Source organism: Anser anser (genome assembly GCF_964211835.1).
Source record: "Anser anser genome assembly, chromosome: 3".
Lineage (NCBI taxonomy): Eukaryota > Metazoa > Chordata > Aves > Anseriformes > Anatidae > Anser > Anser anser.
In genome coordinates, this window is record NC_139722.1 from 19,642,229 (window position 1) to 19,665,471 (window position 23,243).

Here is a 23,243-nt window from a genome sequence, read left to right on the forward strand (position 1 = left end):
AAGCAGTCTGCTGCAAGGCTGGGAAATATATCTGCTATCCTTTGAAAGCATAGATGTTTTAAATGGACTGTGATTACAAAATTGCACAGCCGAAGCTTTCTGTCCAGTAGAAAAGGGGTTAAAATTTAATAAGAGTTGGACAGGAGGAAAGGAAAAAACCCTAGGCAGAATGTCTCCACACAGAGAAACAGAGAACAGTTAATTTGTGCTCCAAACTGCCAAGGACAGCAGAAAAAAGCAACTAGTATAAATAATTAAAGCAGAGATTAGATAAATATTTGGGGAGGGGTTACTGTGATGGTGTAATTGCTGATGTTGATGAGAGGTGGACTTCTGTGCTTCCTGGCCCCTTTTGTTCGATGGTGTCCTACGATCCATTACTTAGTAGCCTGACATATGCCATAATTTTTAGGGCTTAAACCACATTTTTTTTAAAGCTTGCATAAGAATGAAGTGTAGAACACAGGCTGGGATATGACTCTGTTGTGCAATATGGCTTTATGATTCATTCATTTTCCCAGACTTTATTTCTCCAGAGCTGGTCCTGGGTTGGCATCCTGAGCCCTGCAAAGACACACAGGGCTGAGTGGAAGGAATATAAATGCTTCACTGGAGCCAGACTCAGGCTGGGGCAGTTGCTGTCAATATACTAAAGCTGAAATACATTGACAGGGCGGTGGGGGAGGTGTTCTGCAGTGCTGCAGATCCCAGGAATACCTTATCTTGGGAGCAAAGAATTAGATTTTTTTTAAAACATTCACCAACACGGTTGTTTCTTGTTTCAGAGATAAACAGCTACAACGTCAGGTAACCAACATAGCCTGTTTTTTATTGGTTAAAAGGGAAAAAACTCAAACATATTTTAGTAACAATGAATAGATTTACACTTGAACACAGAAATATTACTTAAAGACTGTAAGAAATTAAGCTTGAAGCTAATCTTTAACAAATTAAATATTTTTCTATTGAAGGAAAGGGAAGCAAGCAGGCAACTTACAATGAAATATTAAATTTGCAGTGCGTAATTTCTAACAAAGCCTTTACAAATAAAGCTTTCATTAAAGTACTCTTCAGAGCTCAGAAATACTTGCAAACACATCAAAGGACACAAGAGCTCTATTAATCTATCAATTAAACCACTTTGATTTTTCATGTCTGTTTTCCTAGGTTCACATTCTTGTCTTTTATGATATGAATTTTTAACCTTATGAAAATATCCCACATGAATTGCAGGCTTCCGTGTCACAGTGGTTTATATGGTAATCTCGGGGTGTCATCTTTTACCCTGCAGTGACTGCACATACCCTAGAGAGGTGTTCTCGCTCACGCACTGCAGCCAGACTGTATGGCGAGCTCAGCCTGGCTCTCTTGGAGACAGGGAAATGCAAGGTACCATTTTTTTTTTTTTTTTTTTTAGCAGACTGTAAATGATTCCTATTCTTTGCTCCACAGAACATCCGATGTGGTGCCCAATCGGCTGAGAAAGCTGCACAGACGTCAGTGTCTGTGTGTGTGTGTGTGTGTGCGAGCGTGTGCCTGCACAGCCAACTGCAGCTGGAACCTCCATTAGAGCAGCCCTATTGATTTCTGGTTCACACTGCAGTAACAGGGCTGGAGCGTGGGGAAGGAGGCGGGGGGGAGAGAGAAAAAGGCAGGGGAAAAAAATCCCAGGATGACTTAAAAACAGGAATTAATGGAAGGCACATCGGGTTGTCTGCGCATATGTACAGCACATACATGGCTGTTTCCAGAGATGTGCCACTGCGCTGTTTTCTTAAAAAGAAAGAAAGGGGGGAAAGGGGGGGGGGGGGGAGAGAGAAGAACAAAAACCAGTCAGAGCAATCCCTGCACCTCAAATAACAGCAGTCTGCCGAGGTTTCAGATCCAGTGCATGCTTGGATCGATGTTTTCTTGCTGCTGTGCTTTGCACACCGAAGCTGTCTGCAAAATGTTTCTGTTTCATTGAAGGACTGCAGGAGATGCCCGCTTTAAATTGCTCTTTCTCTGTGCACCCTGTTATCTGCGGGAGGTGGTTGGGGGGTAGAAATTCTGCTCGGAGTCTGTCAAATGTAGTGCACAGAGAGCTCCAGGAAGTTGCTCTGCATTTACTGACAGTCATTTTTCTCGTGATGCATAATGCACAAGGTGCCATTGCAAGCTGAGGTGTAAAAACAGGGAAAAATGATGTTTATGGTAGTGACTGAGCTTTCCTCTTCCTCTGAGGTTTCTTTCCCAGCTAATATCTGGGAATAATTTATAGCTGCATGTTAATGTGTTGTCTTCGTATTTCAGCACATCTGCGAAGAAAATCCCTGCAAAGAAAGTGTCTTTTCACAATCGCTGTATGCCATTCTGGCAAACTATAACAGTGAGCAGTACACAATTAAGGGGGGAAAACCCCCCAGCACTGTTATCTGTTTAGGGAGTGGGGGAAGGGGCGACGGTAATACCTTTAAAAAAACGAAAGGCGGTAAGCCATTATTAGCAAAAGCTATATTGAGCATGCTTGCCAGACAGGCAGTGCAGCTCAGCTCTAGTTCCGCCCAGACATGTGCCTTGCCATTTTCATTTTAATCAGTCTGCTCAGGATGGCTGCTGATTCATTTTGCGGGATGGCCCCCTGGGAGCCAAGGTGGAAGCCTGAGGCGAGCTGCTATTGCATCAATGCAGCACTCCAGATCAGACGCAGGGAGGGGAGACAGGCTTCGGCAGCAGATCGAGTTCAAAATACCAGCCTCGCTGTTAAAAAAACAAACCAAAACACCCACCCCTCCCCAGACAAATGAAACCTCTATGGGAATAATAAAAATAAAAGAAGGAAAAACCCCAAACTCCATCCTGTCCTCCTCCCGCACCGTCTTCCCCCCCCTCCCCCCCCCCCAAATAATTAAATAAAACACAATTAGCAGAGAAAAATCTCTTCTGCTCCTTCCTTCCCTTTGCGCTCTGGAATCGCTGCAGCTACCATTTTTTTCACAACTCCTCGTTTAAAAAGAAAAAGGACGCTCTCTATTTCTCTATTTACCTGATAACTAGCTGGGGGTGGGATACCTGATTTAGCTGGAGACTTTGATTTGTGGGATTGACAACCTTATTATGCAGTGAGCTTATTATTGATATTATTCTGCTCTCGGTTGCCATGACCACCTTGTGAGAGACATTCAATTTTCTCTCTTCCATCATCATTATCTATGAGGCCATCTGTTGTGGAAAATGAATTCAGCCTCATTTGCATGACTGATAAGCAAATTTTTTTTTATCTATTTAACAGAAGGTCATATGCCGGGGATTTGGAGCTGGTGAAAAAAAAAAAAAAAAGTGGAGGAAAAAAAAAAGGCATCTCGAGAGGATGAGTGGGAGTGCGTGCATTAGAGGATGTATGTGGAAGTAAAACAGATCCCTCAGGCCTGCTAGCCTATCCTACTGCATTTGTCATTCCTGCCAGGGCGACATTTTTTTCCCCCTAAGCTTCTGCACACTAAAGAGAGTGAGAGCTTTTTCCCTGCAGTCTTCTTGAAGCCCCCCTGATTTTTTTACTCAGTGTTGGTGGGTGTATTTTAATATATATATATTTTTTGAATTCCCTGGAACATGGGGTATCTTTTCAGTGTTCAATGAAGAAAAAAGCAGCCTTTTCTGGGTCTCTGTGGTATGCTTCTTACTCCTCATCCTTTCAAAGTTGTAGTAAGCCAGGGTGTTTCTTAACCATGCTGAAATGTCTTTCTTATGTTTAACTTGTAAATGGTTAATGATGCAGGTGTGGGATGTGTTTTATGCAGGGTGGGGGTTGATTCTTGTAGCTAACTGGAAAGATTATTGTGATTTTTGCAGTCGTTATGTAGCTTGTACTTAAATGTCCATTGTTTGCTCTTTTCAAGTTCTTCTGACAATACTGCTGTGCAGCCGAAACTATATTGGGCTGTAGAATAGCTTAAAAAAATCCTAAAGTGATTGTTTACAATACGAACGCATAACGTTGCATGCATTAAGCATGTTGTTGTTTATATAAACTTGCTGCATGTTGGACGGTACTTGTTTGATATGGAGAACCTGAGACAAAAACTTCACAGATTGGAAAGCTCAAGTCTCCTGACAGCCAAATACAATTAAATAAAGGATTATTAGATACTATGTTTTTACACTAAAATGACATTTGAAAACAGTGGATTTGTACTTCAGAGGGGAACACTCGTACAAGAGTAGCATTTTTAAAGAACACTATTTCAAATGTCTTGTATCTGTAATAATTTTTCCTTTTCATAAACAGAATCAGCTCTGTAAATAAGGGATGGTTAATTCAGTTAACCCTCTGAGAATGTCATAGTCTATACTTCAATTTTAAAATAGTTCAGATAAGTATGACTGTAGTCCATGTAAATTTAGTTTGAATTTGTTAATGGTATTAATTTAGTTCTAAATACTAACTGAAGAGTATAACAGAAAATGAATTATATTAGTTAGTAAAAAAGAAATGACTTATTATCCTCTTATAGAAGAGATGTTACACAGGTTTGCTTCATTTATCACTAAAAAAGATTAAACTTAATGGAACAGAAACATGCCATTGCTTTCTGTGTACTGAACAAGCTACACAGCTTCATGTAGCAAAAAAGGTTTAAATATATACACGTTTATTTGTTTTCTGCAGAAGTAATGTGTGCATAACTAGAGTTTTTACATTGTAAGTGTTTTGCATGGTTGACAATGCTCCTTTTAAAGATAGGAAAGGAGATAAACCTATTTTTATTGCAAATAAATGCATTTGGGTTTTATTTACAATCTCTTTACAAAATTTCTTTTTTTTAAAAAAAAAAGTGAATCTTTTTCATATTTTGTGCTTACAACAGAGAAATGGTTGTGGGTGCTGAATTTCAGGTGGAAAGAAGTTTCACTTTTATTGAGGTCAGAAAGAGACCAAGTGTCTGACTTGCCTACATTAAGTAACTTATTCTAAATTGCTTGATTAAAAATTGTCATTTTTTTTTCTTTTAGAAAATGCTCTGCAACAGACCTAGCATTAATTTGTCATGATAATCTCTTGCTGATAGTTGTTTAAAGGATTTTTTTTTTTCCTTATCCCTCCGATTTCAGACAGAGTATCTTTCCTGCAGATATTTTTAAAGTAATAATGTTTAATACTCCTTTTGGCATCAGCCATATTTATCATGCCTGTTGGAATTTGCAGTGGAAGTTGGATTACAAAACTAATTTCACGCTCAAAGTTCAGCACAGTGCAGCTCTGGCAGTTGGGGTGGTTTGTTTGAAATGGTACTAGTTTCCTCAGTGGACTTCAGCTGGAAGTAATAAGACACCGTGTATTAGCAGGCTGCCTTCTAGCATGCAAAGGTTGAGGTCTCCGTCTTCTCCCCTCCTCCCCCCTTCACTTGGATTGTTAGCATCTCCCAAAGCCTTGCGAATAAAAAATCGGCAAACTTCTGAAAAAAAGCCTAACAGATACCACAGCCATTTCTCTCCCCCTGCCCCCAAAAGTTAATTACCAAGCTTGGTTGGATTCCTCCCCGCCACCCTGACATTTGACTGCCGCTAATTCACTGATTAATCTCATTAATGTGATTAGAGCGGGATTTGGAGCTGGCTGCCATTGTTCTGCGGGCAGTGCTGCTCGCTCGCCACCTCCTCCCGTTTGGCCGCGGTGTTTCCCGGGCGCCCCCCGCTCGGTTCAGCACCGGGAGCTGTCCGCCGCCACCGGCCCGGCCGGCCTCCGCTCGCCGGGCAGCCGGGGGGCGGTTCCGGGCCCCCTAACCGGGCGGTGTGAACGTGGCTCTGCTTTCCAGTCTTTTTTTTTTTTTTTTATTTTACTTTCTCTGACAGATCCACGGGGCAGCGTAGTTTAAATGCTACTCCCTTGCAGCCATGCAATTTAACTCGAAAAACGTGAGGGACACTACAGCTTGTTGCCATACTTAGCCCCAATCCTTCTTCTTAGAAAAAAATAAAATAAAAATAAAAATAAAAAAGAGTGCTTGCTTGAGCTAAATCCTTTCATTTCTCTTCTTTTGGCACAAGTAAACAATGCGTCTAGCTTACCACCTCAAAACTACATTTGCCCTCGCAAGCACTGTTGTGCCTGAGATCTTTCTTCTGTCTGCACTGCAAGTTTTTTCCAGAGTTGGAAAATAGTAAGCATTTTATTGATTGAAACTTGATCTGGGAGATCTTTTTAAGGTTTCATTGTACATATAAATGAGTTTTGCAGTCTTTGGTTGCAGCAGAATTTAATATTCAAGTTTGTAGGTTAGACAGTTTTAAATCAGAATAGGAACAACTTCTTCAAAGTAAGGTACTTTACACAGCATTAGGGCATGATCTGCTCTGCCCTTTTTGGTATTTTGACTTTCATTATCTAGAAGTTACATTGTTATCATTTAATAACTGCCAACTGCACATGCGCAGTAACTTTTTTTTTTTTTTCCCTAATATCTTCTCTTTCATTTGTATTCTTTATGAACATGACCCTGTACTGGAAACTGAAGCCACACATTAAACTCTATTGCATGAAGGATTTGCCAGGACACGCAGTGAACTCCTGCAAATCCCTGAATTAAGAATACTTTTCATGACAAAGTCTCTTGCTGAGGAAAAGGTGGAACCTATTAAAGAACACACTACATTTAAAAAGATTTAAGTATAGTTAATGTCAGTGAATCCTCTGCAGCCATTGAAATTTATGGATAAATAATATTTGCATCCAAAACTGATAAAGTGCACCAAAACTGAAAAAGGCTGTTGCTTGCTTTACTATACATTTGACTTTCATGTAGTTTTTCAGTTACTGATACCATATTCTTAATAAGATTTCCTATTTCCTTTTCATTTCCCTTTCTTCCCTTTTCTTTCTCACCCCAAATCAAAAGCCCGGTGACTAATGTATTGTCTCTTTAACTGCTTTACAGAACTATACGTTTCAAGGATGTATAAGAAAGGACTGTATAGGAACAGGTTTTAACAGTGACAGCCACAATATGCAGGCCAATTATGGCTGTTCGTTAGCGGGTATATTCTTGTAATGCTCCTGTCAAGCTGAAATTGTACTGCCTTATTGACAGTAGTGGGTTCGTCTGATGCTTGAATTATGCTTTCTGTGTTTGTCTAATGTTCCAAGTCTCATTAGAAACTGCTACCAGTGAGAAAGTAAAAGAAAATGAAGGCTTTTCAAGCATACCTTACGTGAAATTTGCTAACCTGGCTAACTTAACCTTCAGGAAAAATATTGTGCTCTCATTAACACTGCTTAAACATGACCTGCATCTCCTTTTCCCCATGGATAATGCGCGTTGACGAGACACAGGCTGGGGGAGGGAGAATCCATCCCACAACATTAAACCCATACCCTAACGTCTTATGGAGGATAATTAGACCAATGAATCACCAGTCTCCCAAAATTATTTTTCACACTGATCTTTTTGTAAATGTTTCTAATTTATACATCCCCCCCTCCCTTTAAATCTCTATCACCAGCACAGGGGTTATATACATTCTGCCCATTTAAAGCAAGCATTGTTCTTGTCTTTAGTGAGACAAGCTTCTGGCTATTTCTTTGTGTCATCCAGAAGGTTGGACAACATTATAAGATACATTTTTTCCAGCTAAATCTCCTCAAAGCCGTTTAAAAAGTTTGAAAACACCTGCCATGATATGCGTGCCACACAGTTATCTTCACAATCCTATTAAGGCTAGCCAGCATCTAACATAAGGTGGTTAGCTCGTGGGGGAAAAGACGAGCCTTGATTTTTGAAACAAGAATACAGTTATTCAAAGATTCTGCCGTAAATCGTATGTTAGAAAATGATCAGGTTCATCTGTAGGTGTACAGATACCCCTATACACATACAAAGGGGCCCTTTGACCACCAGGTGTGTGCCTGCTTCTCAGCCTGCGCTGGTATGGGTGAAAAAGAACAAAATGACATGCACTCGCTAGAAACCAAACATGGTAGCTCCGTTTCCCCGGTACGAGGAGGAGGCTTTTCTCCTTGCAGCCCTGCTCTGCGCAGCCTTCTCCGCGCTCCCTGCCCGCACCTGCGGCCCAGCCGGGCGCTGCTCCCGGGCCTCCACGCCTCGGCCTCGGGGGAGTCCTGCGAGGACGGGAGATGTAATCAGAGATGACAGAGAAAAATTAACAGGGGAAAGAAAAAAAAAAAAAAAGGAGAGAAAAAAAAAAAAAGAGCGAGGTGGAGATGAGGGGCGGGGGAAGGTACACGTAAGTCCTTTTTTTGCTTTCTGAGGGAAACACTGCATTTTCCACCAAAAACGTGGAAGTCGTGAGGGCTCTGCTATTGTTAGTCCCTTCCCCAGCAGGCTGGCTCTCCTCTGATTCCCTCTGACCAACTTTCCCGAAAAATCCCCTCTCCTGCCATCAGAGCGCGGCTCTGGGGCTGCCGTGATGGCTCGGGCTGCGAAGGGCCGGTGCAGTGGAGGCTGATCTTCACTTCAGACCGCAGTGTGATTTCTGGCGAGGCTAGAAGGGAAGGGAATTGTAACCTCTGTAGTAACCGACATGACTGGCCTCCACACGTCAGGCAGCGGGCTCGGGCTTGGCAGGGATTACCTCCGAGGGCTGCCCGAGGGTGTTCCTGGTGACTGGCAGGGCAGTCCCCCCCGCCTCAGCCGCGGCCAGCGGGGCTGTGCCCGCGGTGCCCTTGCAGCGGCGGGGCTGTCCGCACCGAGCGCCCCCGCGCAGGGCGAGCCGCGGCGGGGAGGGATGGAGGGATGGAGGGAGGGATGAGAGAGGGAGGGAGGAAGGGATGGAGGAAGGGAGGGATGGAGGGAGGGAGGGAGCGCTGCGGGGAGGAGGGGGCTGCAGCAGCACAATGGCAGTAAGGAGGGCAACGACACCGGCAGGCGCGCGTGTGTGTGCGAGGAGGGGGGCGACGGAGGGGTGGGGGCACATGTCTGTGTGTGTGTGCTTTGCCCAGGGCCCTTCCCGGGAGGCAGGCAGCCGGCCCGCAGGGATGGATGGTGAGGGCGGCAAGCCGGGGGCTCCCCGGAGGGAGGCAGCGCTGTGCCCGGGGCAGGCAGCGGGCACGGCTCCGCGGGGGCTCCGAGCATCCCCCCCCCCGCTCCCCTCCTCCCCTCCCCGCCGCCGTGCCAACCCGTGGGGGTGCCGCTGCCCCCGCCTAGAGCTCGCAGTCTCTCACGCCTCTACCGAAATGACATTTCGGGCACGGGGTTAAAAAAGAAGAGGCTCCCCGCTGGCGATCCGCTCCCGTCGGAGGGGGATCCGGCTGCCCGGGGGCGAGCCCCGCGGGGAGGCTGCCGGGGGCGGGCGCACGGCGGCGGGCAGCCCCCGCAGCGGCGCTCCAAGGCAGCGAGGTGCCTCTCTCTCCCCGCTTATTGTCTGCGGGACACGGCCCCGGCATTTGGGAACGCCGCCGCGGCTAAGCGGAGAGAGCAAGAGCCGCAAAATCCACGTCAAATTGCTGGGAGAGGGGGGGAAGGAAGCGCTGCGGAGAAGTACACGCAAATCTGGCCCTTTTTGTGTACGAGCCCTTGTTTACGTTTGGTCTGTTGATCACCCAAAGTTTAGCTTGCGCAAGTTGCTAATGGGGGAAGGCTGCTAATCTTGTCATCTGGGGACAGTTCATTTCTTTTGTTTCAAAAGGCAGAACACAGGGTGAGCAGGTAAAATAAGCGAGGCTCTCAGCGATCCGGCTGAATTAACTCTTGTGAACCCTGGAGAGGCACCCCAGAGGCAAGGCAATGCCTATTTTAAGTCCTTATTTTCCGTCAAAGATACAGTCGGAGGCCGAATGATTTCGGGGGCGGGGGGGGAGGGGGGTGGGGGGGAAGGGTGATGAGGCGGGGGGGGGCGGGGGGGGGACCGTTCCGTAGCGGAGACACCATTTTACGCCGGCAGCAGCGCCAGGGCCGTATTTTTAGCTTTGCCCCCTCCCCGGCGAGGCGGAGAGCGGCTGGAGGTCGGGCCCGCCGGGGAGCCCGGCTTGGGGTGGCACGGGGTGGAGGGGGGGGTCGCGGAGACCGTCTCTGACCCCGACCCCATCCCTGCCCGCCTCCCGCCGGGGGCTGGGCGTGAGCGGCCGCGGCGCGCAACTCGGGGCGCGCATCGGGAGCGGAAGATGGATGCGCGGCGCGCTGCCTAGAGGATGCGGGCGGAGGCAGGGTAAGTCGGAGATCCGCTACCGAGGCCGTTCTGCCGCAGGGATGTGGTCTCTAAGGGAAGCGGTGCTCGCTGCCTGCCGCGCTGCCCCGGCTTCTTCCAGCCCTCCGCCGCCGCTCTGCTGCTATTAAATGGAGGTTTCAGCTGATCCAGCAGGAGCAGAGCCGCACGCGTGCCCCTCTTTTCGGCGCTCGGTGGTGGCAACTTATTAATTTCTTGTCTTCGACTTCAGGCCCGTCGGTTTCCTGTCTGAAGGCATTATTACTTTTGTCCATGTGGCAAAATAATTAGCATACAGATGAGAAGGGATCCTGCCTCTGAGCCTCAGTTGCAGGAGAAGATGTGCAGTGGAAAGTTGATTGGATGAATGGAGAACAAATGGTGGGCGTTCAAAAGCATTAGGAGAGTTTTGTTGTCGCGGAGCAGGTTTGTCAGTTTTCTGGGTGAATCTTGTAAGATGGAAGGCAGGGTGGCTGGTGCTGAGACGACTGCTTGACAGACTGTGGCCTACTTGAAGGTGTACATTTGGACTGCATGCGTAGCTAATTCATTTGGACTACTTTGTTTTGCAATTCTACGGCTTTCCCTTTGCAATTCCCTCAAGGTAAATATGTCCTTTTGTCACTGTTGTTGCTTGCAGGGCACTTTGTTGTTGTTCACAAAGTGATGGAAAGTTCAACTCTTTGGGCAGTTAACAAAAGAATAGCCGGGTTTTGTACTTCTCCCACCCCAGCTCCTCAACACGTCCTCTTGTGCATAGAGCTGGAGGAAGCTGAGCAGCTCAGGGCCCGATCCTGCTCTCACTGAAGTCTGCGGGGAGTTTGACATTGCTTCCAGCGAAAACAGGATCGAGCCCTCAGTAGCTGTTGTTTTAAGAATGACTGCTGGAAATTTCAGAATTCTGCTTCCTATTTTCCAGAACAATATGGGTAGACCTGTAAAATTAACAGCTACTGTTTCAATGAAAACCCTGATGTGATTAGTTTTGATTGGCATGGTATGTATTTTCGTGGCTGAAAAGAGGGGGAAAAAATGCTTATTTAACACAAACTCACTAGTAATTCTAAAAACTGAAGTTATTGATCGACAAATTACAACTGAGTCTCTCAGCTCCAGATATCTCCAATATATATATGTCTTTATGGAGGCTTCTTTGTTGAAGGGAGAAAACAAAAGAAGAATATAAACAAGCTATATTTGAAAAACATATATTTTGCCAGATAATAACACTGAGTCAGACCGGAATCCCACTTCCTGAACAGAGCATCCACTGACAGGCATTTCTTATATAATTCAGATGCTGTATATAAAATATGGGGTGCTTTAACATTTAGAAACATTTGCTTTTTCTGTATAGTCATTAAGGAATGTTTTTATCCAATTTTAGTGATTCTTAATCTCCTTTAAAATGGTGATTTTCATTTTAACTGACCTAATTTTGAAACTGCAGTTAAGGTTGGGGTTAAGTAGAAATGATTATCCTTTTATTGTCTTTATGCAGCTTTTTTGACTATTTTAGAACAATTCCATGACTGATTGTCTTCCATTTTAGAGGTGTGGGGGTTTTGTACTATTAATTACGTTGTTTTGGAGAACAACAGTATATAGTTCCAAACAGTATTTCATTTTTACCTCTATTTACCTCTCTTCTCCTGTTTTTTTTTTTAATAAACATTTCAGATTCACATAATAATTTATTTTCAAAAATTAGAAAACGAATAAAAGTCTTTGTCATGTCACTGCAAACAACAAAAAAAAATCTTGGAATAAGCCGTTAACCCTTTGTAGACAGTTAGCAGGTACTTCTGCTGATTTCTCAACGTTCTTCAAGTTTGGAATGATAAGGTTAAACTTGGTTGCTGTGATGTTGTCTGGTGAATGTATATGTGTATACTTGTTTGCAATATGTCACATTTAAAAACAATTGAGGTGGCAACATAACACTCCTAACATTAGAAATACAGAGTGATGTGAGACTGTATACAATAAAGAAGATTTTTTCCTTGGGGGGGGGGAAGTAATGACTTTTTAAAAAAAAATTACAGGGATTTGTCAAGTGAAACAAAGAGAATAGTAAACGATCACAGTGAGTGAATACAGAATTCAGCACATTTTAAACAAACTGGAGTAGGATTCAATTTTGCGTGTATTTTGCAGTCTGAACTTTCTGGAGAGGCAATGTTCTTTTTTTTTTTTTTTTTTTTTTTTTTTTTTTCCCACCCCATTATTTCAACCAACAAGGGCAATAGTTAAATACTAAATATTTGAAGTGGTTTCTTTGTTTTAGATTTAAATACCCATTTATATACCCACATTTTTTAAAAGGGCATTGGTTTTATCATAGTAATTCTTAGTTCAAAGTATGACTGTTGTTTTAGTCTACAGTCTTGTATCTTACATATTATAGAATTGTGTGTGTTTGGAGACAAAGACAATTAAGAAAGAAGAGGAGCTACTTCAGTGTATTCAAAGGTGTATTATTTCTCCAGATTTGTTAAGGTCCATTTCTGAAGGTCTTTTTTTTCTTTTATTTTTTGTTTAATTTTTATGTTGAGATGATGAATAGGATACGCAAAGACTATTTTGATTGCACATACATGCAAATGGATATATGGGGATTTATTAGCCAGGCATAGAAACTTTGTCATATGAATGTCAAAAAAATGTATGGTTTTGAGAACTGTTCTTCTGTACGAGCCAGGCTTTATGTAGACTTGAAAAGAATGAAAATTTAATTCACATCCATCAGCATTTCCATGGGAAATCAGCATGGGCATTTCATTTTAAAATGCATAGTACAAGCTCATTTATAAAACAAAGTTCTCTGTGATAAAACCTATTTCTTGATCAACTCTGAGCACAGTAATTGTTTTGTTGAGAGATTCAGTGGTGGAAAAGTACTTTGATATTAAATACATATGCAATACTGAAAACTATCCTTATGGAAATACTGAATTTAATATCATCTTGTCTGAACTTGATAGACGTTTGCATCATGTTGATCAACCTTCAACAAAGACACGAAGTTTTTGATAGTATAGTGCAAGAAAACTTTATGGCTGTAGATTACTTACTGACCTTTTCTTTCTCATAATAGGAGTCATTAACAATTCTAATAAGATTATCAATAATGGTTTAAACAGAAATGAAGTCAGATTTCTATGAAATGAAAATGGGTGCAGACAAAATTGCATCATCTCCATACATCCTAGATTAAAAAGTCACAAGGAGAACAAATCAAAGCTTTTGTAGGCTGTTGACAAAGATTATCTCTTTAGAATCCTTCACAGTATTTATTTATTTATTTATTATTAGAACAACTCTGACTATTTTAACCGTAGAGGAAAAAGCAGAAAAATGTGATGAAACTGAAATGAAGGGGGAATGTCTTGTGTTGGGAGGGGGAGTAGGGTGTGGAGACATACAGACAAAAAGCACAATAAGATTTTTGATCCTTTAAAAGGGATAATACTTTTAGTCAGGAAAACCGTAAATGTTATTATTAGATTGGATTTAAAATCTGATCTCAGATCAGATTTGCAGTGTACATACTAGTTCAATATGTTTGCATTGAAGATGCAGATGTGGAACACAGTCACTAAGTAACAGAACTAGCCAACTTGGTTGTGGAAATAATCAAGGCTGCAGGGCACCCCATAGAGATCCATCAAATCAGGTCTGGTATAGAACTGTCTGGTAGGTTGAAAACATTAAGAAATCAATGCTGCGTCTGCCAGCAGACCCTTTGGTTTGCTGAAACTCCCACCTGCCTAATGCATGTGGGCAATTGGTTTCAGAAACCAGTTTCCTTCAGGATATGTTTTCTGTATCTTGAGGGTCCAGCATAAGCAAATTGATTATAGCTCTGCACCAGGCAAACTCATAAACATCTGTAAGATCACAGATATTTTCAGCATAACCAGTACTGAGGTCTCCTATTTTGTGAAGTATTAAAAGTGTACATCTCTCATACCTCATGTCAGCATGACATTTTTTAATCAGGAAGTTGATTAAAAAGGACATGGTATACTATGAATGTATGTTCACTTGGCAAAACTTCAGCTGCTTCAGTCTGAATCTGGCAAGTGCTGTCTGTCACTAGTTGCAGTGGTGAAAAGAATCAGTATAAAGTAACATTATTTATTTTTATTTTTTTATTTTATTATTATTATTTTTTAATTATTTTCACGATAGATTTTAAGAAGGCTGCTGTTTTGTTCCTACTTTACATGAGGCTGATCCTGACCCCAATGGAAAGACAGCAATGAGCTTTGGATCAGGCCTGAAATATCTTTTCATAGAGTGGTAGGCCAAACACATTTCTCATGCAGATCCAGTAAAATCACAAGAAAACATCCCCTCTCTGTCTCATATTTTTCTAAGTAATAAGTTTATTTACCATTTGAACCATTCGAAAGAGCCTTTAGGCTGGTCAATGGGTGGCTTATTTTTCCTAGTCTAGTGATGTTTCACACGCATAGATAGAAATGGTGATACTAGAGAGGCGTAATGCCACAAGTATTTATGTTACATATAAATAACTTGTTTTATTTTTCCAGGGGAAATTCCTTTTTGTCCTCCTGTCTCTAGCCAGTACTAGAGAATATTACCAAGGGAATAAAATTTTATGCCTAATTTTAGTGTACCTCTGCCTAATGTAGTGTGAATAAGTATCATGTTACAGCATTTAACCCAGTCCATTTTTGTCACTTCCTGAACAGTTTCTCAGTTCAAATAAAATAGCCAAAATGCAGGAAGAGAAGATATCCAAGATTTGCTATGTGGGTAAGCTTTAGAGAGTGATTGTTCTTTCTGTTGGAGTAAATGTGCTGGCATTCCTCTCAGTGCTGCAGCAGGGACATTCTATCACGTAAGGATCAGGGAATACCCTTGGAAGGGGTTCCCCAAGCCTCTTGTGATAAAACGAGTCAGTTGCTATTCCATTTATTTCTTTTCTCCTTCCTCAGGATTTGATGTTGAATCAAATGTCTTAATTTTCTGAATTTTCAAGTACTTTATGTCCATCCAGCCTATAAAAAAAGCAATCTTTATTTGTTTTAGTAGCATATTTTCAGAAATATTAGAAATTCCTCTGCTGTCTGAAGGGGAAAAGGCCCACGTTTGAATAAGAAACTATGTTTATAAAAACTTTGCATACATTGTGACAGTCATATCTCATCCATAAATATCTAGGATTGTTTTCTGGGCACGTCCATAGTAAGAAATAAAACTGTTATGTCATAGGAAATGGTAAGGTTGAGTGCAGGGCTTTTTTTTTTTTTTTCTGTGCATCTTTTTAGTGCTTTTGGTATGTTTAAGGCAAGTAATGAATCCAGAATGGTATTTCTGCAGTGACTTAGTTATGCAGCATAGTTTGATTAAAAAAATAAATAAATAAAAAATAAACTTGGAGCTGACTACTACAAAGTAAGGCTCATATTTTTTCAGTCCGTGCACACACAAAGTCCATTCTGGGTCTTGTTAGTAAACAGAGTTTACATGGGTCAAGTTGAACTACCTTCACAGACAGAATAAAATGACTATTCCAGTAATGGTAAGATGCCTGCACAGGTTGTGTACTACTTGTTTACTTAGACAAACAAACTTAGTAAGTTCATCAACAATTTCATAATGTTCTGACCCTTTGGCTGTGACCATCCTGCTCCCAATCTCAAACTCTATTTTCCAATGATGAAAAAAAAGAACATTTCTTTTGACCTTTTAAATTACTCAACATGTTTGGACCTGCCTGAGCTTAAGGCATTTCTCTGTGTGGAGTTACTGGATCTCTGTATTCCGGGAAAGTATCATACTTCTTCAGTCCTTGGGGATAGTAGGTGCAGGTCAGGCTGTAGCATTCTCACAGGAATTAAGGTGATTTTTGGACATTGCAAGTAAAAGATACGGAGGCTGTGATAAGAGCAATGAGTAACGATGTCATGCCAGGGAAAGAGAATCAAGTTCAATTAAAAGGAAGCTGCTAGTGGAAAAATGAGATCCTATTGACCAATACACAGAATTTGATGCTAACAAAAATGAGAACTCCATGACCATTGGACATATGACCTCAAAAAAGAGAAGAAAAGAACTTCAGAAATGGATATATACAACAAGCCTGTTGAAAAGGGAGACATAGAGAAGTCAGGAAGTGTACTTGGATGGAAGTCGGGAGTACTTCATGAAACCACAGACCAGTTGGAAAAGCTGAGAAAGCTCAGGTAGGTTTATTCACATATACTGTTTCTGCTAGTTCTTTCACAACCTTAAGAACTCATCACTTCTCAGTTCCTCCACCCATCTCTCAAAATGGTATCTAACCATATGGGGACAGTGAACAAATAACATGCCATTCAAATAGACAGATTATTTTAACAACATTTCCATATGGACGGTCAGTGACAAATATAAATAAGATGAATAGACCACACCTGCTATTCATAAATGTACACAAATATACACAAATATACACAAATATGTGTGGTCATGTAGTCTTTTTAGATTCTAATGATCAATTCCTTGCACACAGGAGTAAAACCAATGGCATTGAAACATATATCTTAGCGTTCCATTAAGGTAGATTGGAAACATAAGACTATTTGCAAACAGTCTTGTCACCAAAACTGTTTTTTGTGAATGAAATGTAGACATGTAGTATGAACTGCATGTACATGCAGTCCCTCACTTTCTGAGAGGAAACCAAACTCAAAACATTATTTTTTCAGGGAAAGAAAGTAGATAGATTTTGTTGCTGGTTCAGAGAACTTGCTCACTGAATTAAACAGTAACAGCTATTCATTCCATTAGTGGATTTTCAGGTTGATCTTTGCATGAACATCCCCTTTTACCTTCATGACCCTGTCAGCATTTTTCAGCATGTATTCTTTCAACTTTGAGAGTGAGTTTCTAGGAAGGCCTGTTTTGCTTCTCCTTTTACAGTTATACTGCCTCACCTTCATCTGCTCTGGAGAAGGCCTTGTTGCATAGAGGCTGGTAACATGTGTGGGTTTATCTGCTCTGAAGAACCTTCTCAGGACCTCAGCAATTTATGAACAGACCATTGCCTGTTCAGTCACACTTACTGCCATGATTTTACAGCTGGTATGTATGGCAGTCCATGCACTGGATGCCAGCTTTCTGAATTGTCCATCACAAGTCTGACCCATTTCATATTTTATGAGAAAACATATGTATGGGAAAAAGGTGGAAGTTTTTATCTATGGCCTTTCCAACCCAATAATATATTTTTTTGTTTTGTTTTATTGTTGATGTTTATCGGTGACCTTGGTTGAGAAGTACCAGATGATAATTAGAAGAAAAAAAAAAAAAAAAGAACGAGAAAGAAAGAAAAGAAAGAAAGGAAAGAAAAAGATAGATCTTTTCCATAGTTCTGTTTGGCCCTGGTGACACAACAGTCTGGAGGAAAGGCACACTTGAACAGTGTACCTTGAAGCCATTGTGCTTCATAAACAGTTCTGTAGACTAGATCTCATCCTATATACCTTCTTTCTTTACCTCCTACCTGCCCAAGAGCCAGCACAGATTGCCACAGTTTTACTTCCAACCAACTCTAGTGGAAAACAAGGGCATATGACAGGAGTGCACATATGTTAATGACTCACGCACCCTGCACTTCTTATTTGTCATTTTGTATGTTTGTTATGGTTAATAAAGTTTTATTTTGTGAAGACTGTGATGTATTTTTCCTGCTTAAAAAACTGATATGGAATTCTCTTTTTCTGTATGTGTTCTTGTCACCATATTCAGCAAAATGTGGATAACTTGAAACTAATTTTTTTAGCAGTCATAAGTATAGCTTACTCAAAGAGCAGAACAAGCAGATCCAAAGCAGTGTTGCCAATAACACATATGAGAGTATGCTTCTGAAGCTTCTAGAAGTTATATTCAGATTGGCTCCTATAATTGCTTTTTCATGTTCAGATTCTCCAGTTTCTCTACTGTCACTGAAAACATCTTCATTTTTGTTTTAGAGGTATTTTTTAATTTACCAAATTTACATCAGAAGCCGTTGGGCAATTACTGTATCTTTATTTCCAGATGACACTTCAGGAGCTAGGAAAGAAAAGATAGAGTGGTGTTTTATTTATTTATTTATTTATTTATTGAGAACTATGGTTAATAAAATAACTGTATCATTGTAAATATTGTGGTTTAGAAAACTGTCTTTGCATTACTGCACTGCAAAAGCATTCCTAAAAATGCAAGCTTTACATAGGTTTCATAATTGTACTGCAGTTATTGAGCCATCATCGCTTAATTCAAAAACTCAGAAGTGTCATTTGTGTTTATGCAGATGAAAGTTAAGAGAAGCAGAAATGGGATGTCTTGCCTACTAATTTATTTTTTTGCGTTCCCACACTTCGCAAGATTATCAGCCCTTACACCTTTACAATAATCATGTTTATTACAGAGTTTTCAACACCAAAATGCTAAACAATGGAAGCAATCAGGGTTTACAGATTCCCAGAGCCAGTATGCCTCTAGTTTTCTAGGATGCAAATACCTTTGATTTTTAGGCATTTCACTGGAAGGTTAGTATGTTCTCAGCACACAATTACAGGAGCTGGAATTACACTCTCCTGTATCTAAAAGCTTAGCTTCTTCTATTGGCCATGGTAGGAGTGTTCCAAGGGCTAAAAATCTGACTGTGTTTACCCAGCAGGCAAATACCTGTACTTTGTGGCAACTTTTAGTTTTTGCCTCCATCATCTGCTTTTCTTTAATTTTCTTTCTTTTTTGAAAAATCTGCTGATTAAATTTAAGCTCTACACATGCAGAGAAGATAGGTGCTGCCTTCTGTAACAGACATAAGAACTCCATTGGTTTGTGTATCTTTCTGATGTTATAGAATGAGTATGGAAAACTGGAAGTATAACGTGAGCATGAAAATTGGGATGTTAAGAAAAAAGAAGGGGTGTTTGCGGGCACACACACACACACACACAAAAGTAAAAGAAAAAGCACAAGGAAATAAGAATTGAGGAAGCTGGACCTAAACTCTAAAAATTCCTTGGGCAGAATGCTGGGATCCCACATTGCATTGCCTCCAAATTTCTGCAAACTGCATTAACTATCCAGAATTCCAACATAGCTTTGTCTAGTGGAATCATTTATGGAGAACGCTGTGTTTGTAAAGACCTTCAATGTAGCATGAATTCTTAAAAAAAGGCATTCCCAAGAGCTGTAGAGCGGCACAACTGTTTCTTGGAAAGGTTTCTACCGTAGGCTGGACTTAAAATCAAATGGCTATAAGAGAAAAAAGCCTTTTCTTACTCACCCTTGCAAATAAGTCACAAGATTCCACCTGTCCCTTGTCTTGGCCAGCTGAGGGATAAAAAGAAAACAAATAAATAAACATAGAGGACTGAAAACTGAGAAAGCAGAATCAGTAGCTGCTTTCATGACAAATATATAGTTGTTACATATTATGACTTTTCCGATATGAGCATTACAGATTTCAGATCATAGCTTAACATTTTTTGAAGGAGAAGCTTTGACCTGACTGTTAACTATAACCCTAAAATGACTAAAAATGTCTCAGCTAGTGTTCACACATACACTTAACTGTTATTTTTCTGCTGAAACATCAAAATGTTAGAGCCATGGTAACAGTAAAAAGAATTTGCCAGACAGCTATGTTAGAACAAGGAGACAATACATTTGCATGGATACTTTCCCAGAGCCAGTGGCTTAATCCTAGTCCCACTGAAGTCATTCGTAATTTCTTCAGGGGAATGATGCATTGTGTACTAGTTTCTAGATTTGTGAGATTTTAACCTATACACTATTCCAGTATTGCTTTCCAAGCAATTAAATTTAAAATATAATTATTAACCAGTGCTTTATCAGTTGAATTATTGATTGCTTTAACATTTTGCCCAAATGAAGGTCTGACTTTGGCATGTCACTTCTGTAAGTAATTTTTTGATTAACAAAAATCTTGGTTGTGGTAAGCCTGAAAACAATCTTTCCTCAGGAGGCATCACACCCATGACATAAGCCAAGAAATATTTTATTGTCCTCTCCAGAGGAAAGTTTCTGTACCTGTTTACAAGTGCCTGAAACACTGATGATCAAAACAGTATCAAACTGAAAGGGATGGGATATCTATATTAATCAACCTTTCTCTTTACTGTGCATGACTTTTAGATTTGTAATCATTTGTGGTAAGATCCTGACTACTTCTGGAAAATAATCTTTTAAATATATTCAGTTGTCGCCACTTTTCCTTCATCTTACTTGAAGCTTTTTTGCTTCCTTGAACTCTGCACAGAGATTTTACTGATATAATTCAAAAAAATCTGCATGCAAATGAAGAGCATGCAACTGCTTTAAGTACATAAACACTTATATGCATCATACAAGACAATACACAAGTTTGAATACATTGCTGCAAATCTTGAGAACCTCCTACATTATTTATTAATAATTGCAGATGCCTTCTAGGTATATTGGGAGGAATCATGATTTAGAAAACGAGATGGCTGTTTATGGACAATCATAGCAGAATATGATCCTGATTCTTGAATGATGTACTCACCTTGGAATAGGAGTTCATCTGTTGCTTTGAAGTTAAATTTAAATGTCTACAGAATCAAGGTCTAGGCATGCAAGTCAAATATCAGGTTCACTAAATTAAGTTTCAAGACATAATAAAATAAACCTTCATTAAAACTGAATAAATTTATGAGTTCTTGTTATAAAAAATGTAAATGTGACAACAATGGGGAAAAAAAAGCACAGAATATTTTTCCTTCCAAAATAAAGTAGTCTGATTTTCTATTAGAAAATTTCTATCTTGGGGGTACTTTTTTAACTTATATTGCACAGTCAACTACAATTACACCCAAAATACTTTTGGTTAAATCAAATAATCCCATTGAACTCATATGACTATGACTTGCCAACCATCTGATTTTAAATTAACAAGAATAAATAAATTCATCTTATATGTCAAAATCTTTCTTAAACTGCAATTGGAAGAATTTGTGTGGTACAAAGTGGCTTGTTTTTCAAAGTACTCAGCAGGCACTGCTGAAAGCCTCACGTCTCTGGTTAGGAGACATCAGAGCACACCATTCTCTCAACTTGGGCTTGCATGGTCAAAAAATTATTTTCAATAGGATAACTGTAATCATTTGAACTTCACTTGCAGTTATAGAATTTCTTGGCTTGTCACTACATAGTAGAGATACAGAAAATAGATTTGGATACAGTTCATTGCTTGTGTAACATCATGCATTTTCCTTTGTCTTGTGGAATGTTTTTGCAAATTAGAGATAACTTTGCATGTAAAGTACACTGCTTTGCGGGGAACTGTTATCTTGATCCTTTTGCCCTTTTCTTTCAATTGTTATTATATATATATATATATATAACTGTATATATATATTTTAAAAGTTATTCTGGGCCAGCAAGAAAAAGAAAGTTAGAAGGGAAGATAAGTACAGGTTCCCCTGATCATCATAAAAATTATGATATTGTGTTTGATTTTTTTTTTCTTACAACTGTGACAGACCCTACAGCTTGAAGGGATTTCAGTTTGATGATGCCAGCTGGGAAGTAAATTGTAAAAGAATAACAGGCACAAAAGTGTTAGATCAGTCTTTTTACTAGCCTTTGGCTGATGAACTGGGTGGCGGGGTGTGATTACATCTTTATTCTACTCAACAAATTTTCCATCCTTTCTGTCATCTACTTATTTATTAATAAGCCAGTAAGAGTATGTCTCCATCACATCAAATTGATCAGGTATGGGTGCAAGGTGTGCAAATATACTTGAGCTTGCTTTAATCTCTTCAGGTTGGATAGTAGTCCCAAAGGAGATGTGGCCCTGTAGATCAGTACTTCTATTATACTCACTTTGTGCTGGTTTTGCTGGAATAGAGGATTTAGGAGGTACAAAGTGTAGCTGAAAACAAGATTCTTCCCCACCGCCTTTTTTTTTTTTTTTCTTTTTCTGTTTCTTCCCTTAAAACTCTGGTAAGAGTCTTGAGTATGGAATTTCAAAAGGACCAGAAATGTACCAAGATAGGCAATTCAGTTAGTTGAATAAAACATAATTCATGTTTCACTCCTATTGTGTTTTGTAGTAAGCTTTATTTGAGAAAGAGTTGATTATTAAGAGCATGTTATGAAAAAGTGACACAAAACATTTTTATCTAATATGGCTTAATGAAATGTTCAAAGTGTGTATTCTGATCTAAGAATTTAAGAAATGTAGAAGAAACAGTGTTTTATTTGCTTAGATGACAAAAATAAAACACTGTTTTTGACTGGTAGTCTTAGTAGTTGATGTCTCATCCAGGAGTTTATTTTGATACAGAGACTGTATCATGTACATAATTGGCAGGATCATGGAAAAATTTGGGGTGGAAAGGACATCTGGAAATCCAGTCTAATCCTCTGCTCAAAGGGGTTTGAATCAGGAGAGCCATAATAAGATCTAATATTCGGTCTGCAGAGTAGTATGGAAGTATTGCAGAAAGATGTGAGAGGCTATGCAAAAAAATAAGTGCATTTAAATCATGTTCTCTAACTTTGTTTCAACATAATGATCCAATGCCCAGATAGAGTATGCTGCTATGACTGTGCTGACTTCACCCTTTATTGCTCTGATTGGTAATTTTATTTCTGGCATCTCCAACATGTCACTGGGGATAGAAAAGTCCCTAGAGTCAAGAGCTGACTCTTTTGTTGGATCAGGTGGTGAAAGGGAATCCACAACATATGCACAGGTCAGAAAGGTGGGAGGAAAATGCAAAACTGAAGTCCGGTGTCAGTGAAAAATATCTTTAAAATACCTAACTCATTTTTCTGTTCTGGAAAATTACTGGGAAAAGCAGATTTTATTTTTAATCATAAGATCACACTTGAATTTCAAGTTAGAAAAGATACAGTAGGAAACAAGTCAACACCAATGGAAAGAGACAATGGATGGCCAAATAAGTCCTTTCCATTTTGAACTCTTTTGCAGAATAACAGAAATAGAAATTATGAAAAAAGTCATAAGGTCCAGAGGAGTGGGACAAAATAAGGAGGTGTGCACTTCAGTAAATACAATTTGGAAATAAAACTGAGGTAGGAGT

General features: G+C 40.2%; 1 protein-coding gene across 29 annotated transcripts in view; it reads left to right on the plus strand.

Annotated features, from left to right (window-relative positions):
* Positions 1 to 212: 212 nt before the first annotated feature.
* The window catches only part of MYT1L (myelin transcription factor 1 like), a 330,562-nt gene continuing 307,531 nt past the window's right edge, over positions 213 to 23,243 (plus strand). For 9 of the 29 annotated variants that reach the window (XM_083829869.1, XM_083829893.1, XM_083829875.1 and 6 more), the window contains exon 1: positions 10,151 to 10,741. Coding sequence is in view for 11 of the 29 variants with exons in the window: in XM_083829888.1 (XP_083686014.1) it covers positions 1,257 to 1,389 (133 nt within the window). In the remaining 18 variants the exon portion in view is untranslated. The other 20 variants (XM_083829861.1, XM_083829884.1, XM_083829883.1 and 17 more) reach the window with 16 other exon arrangements.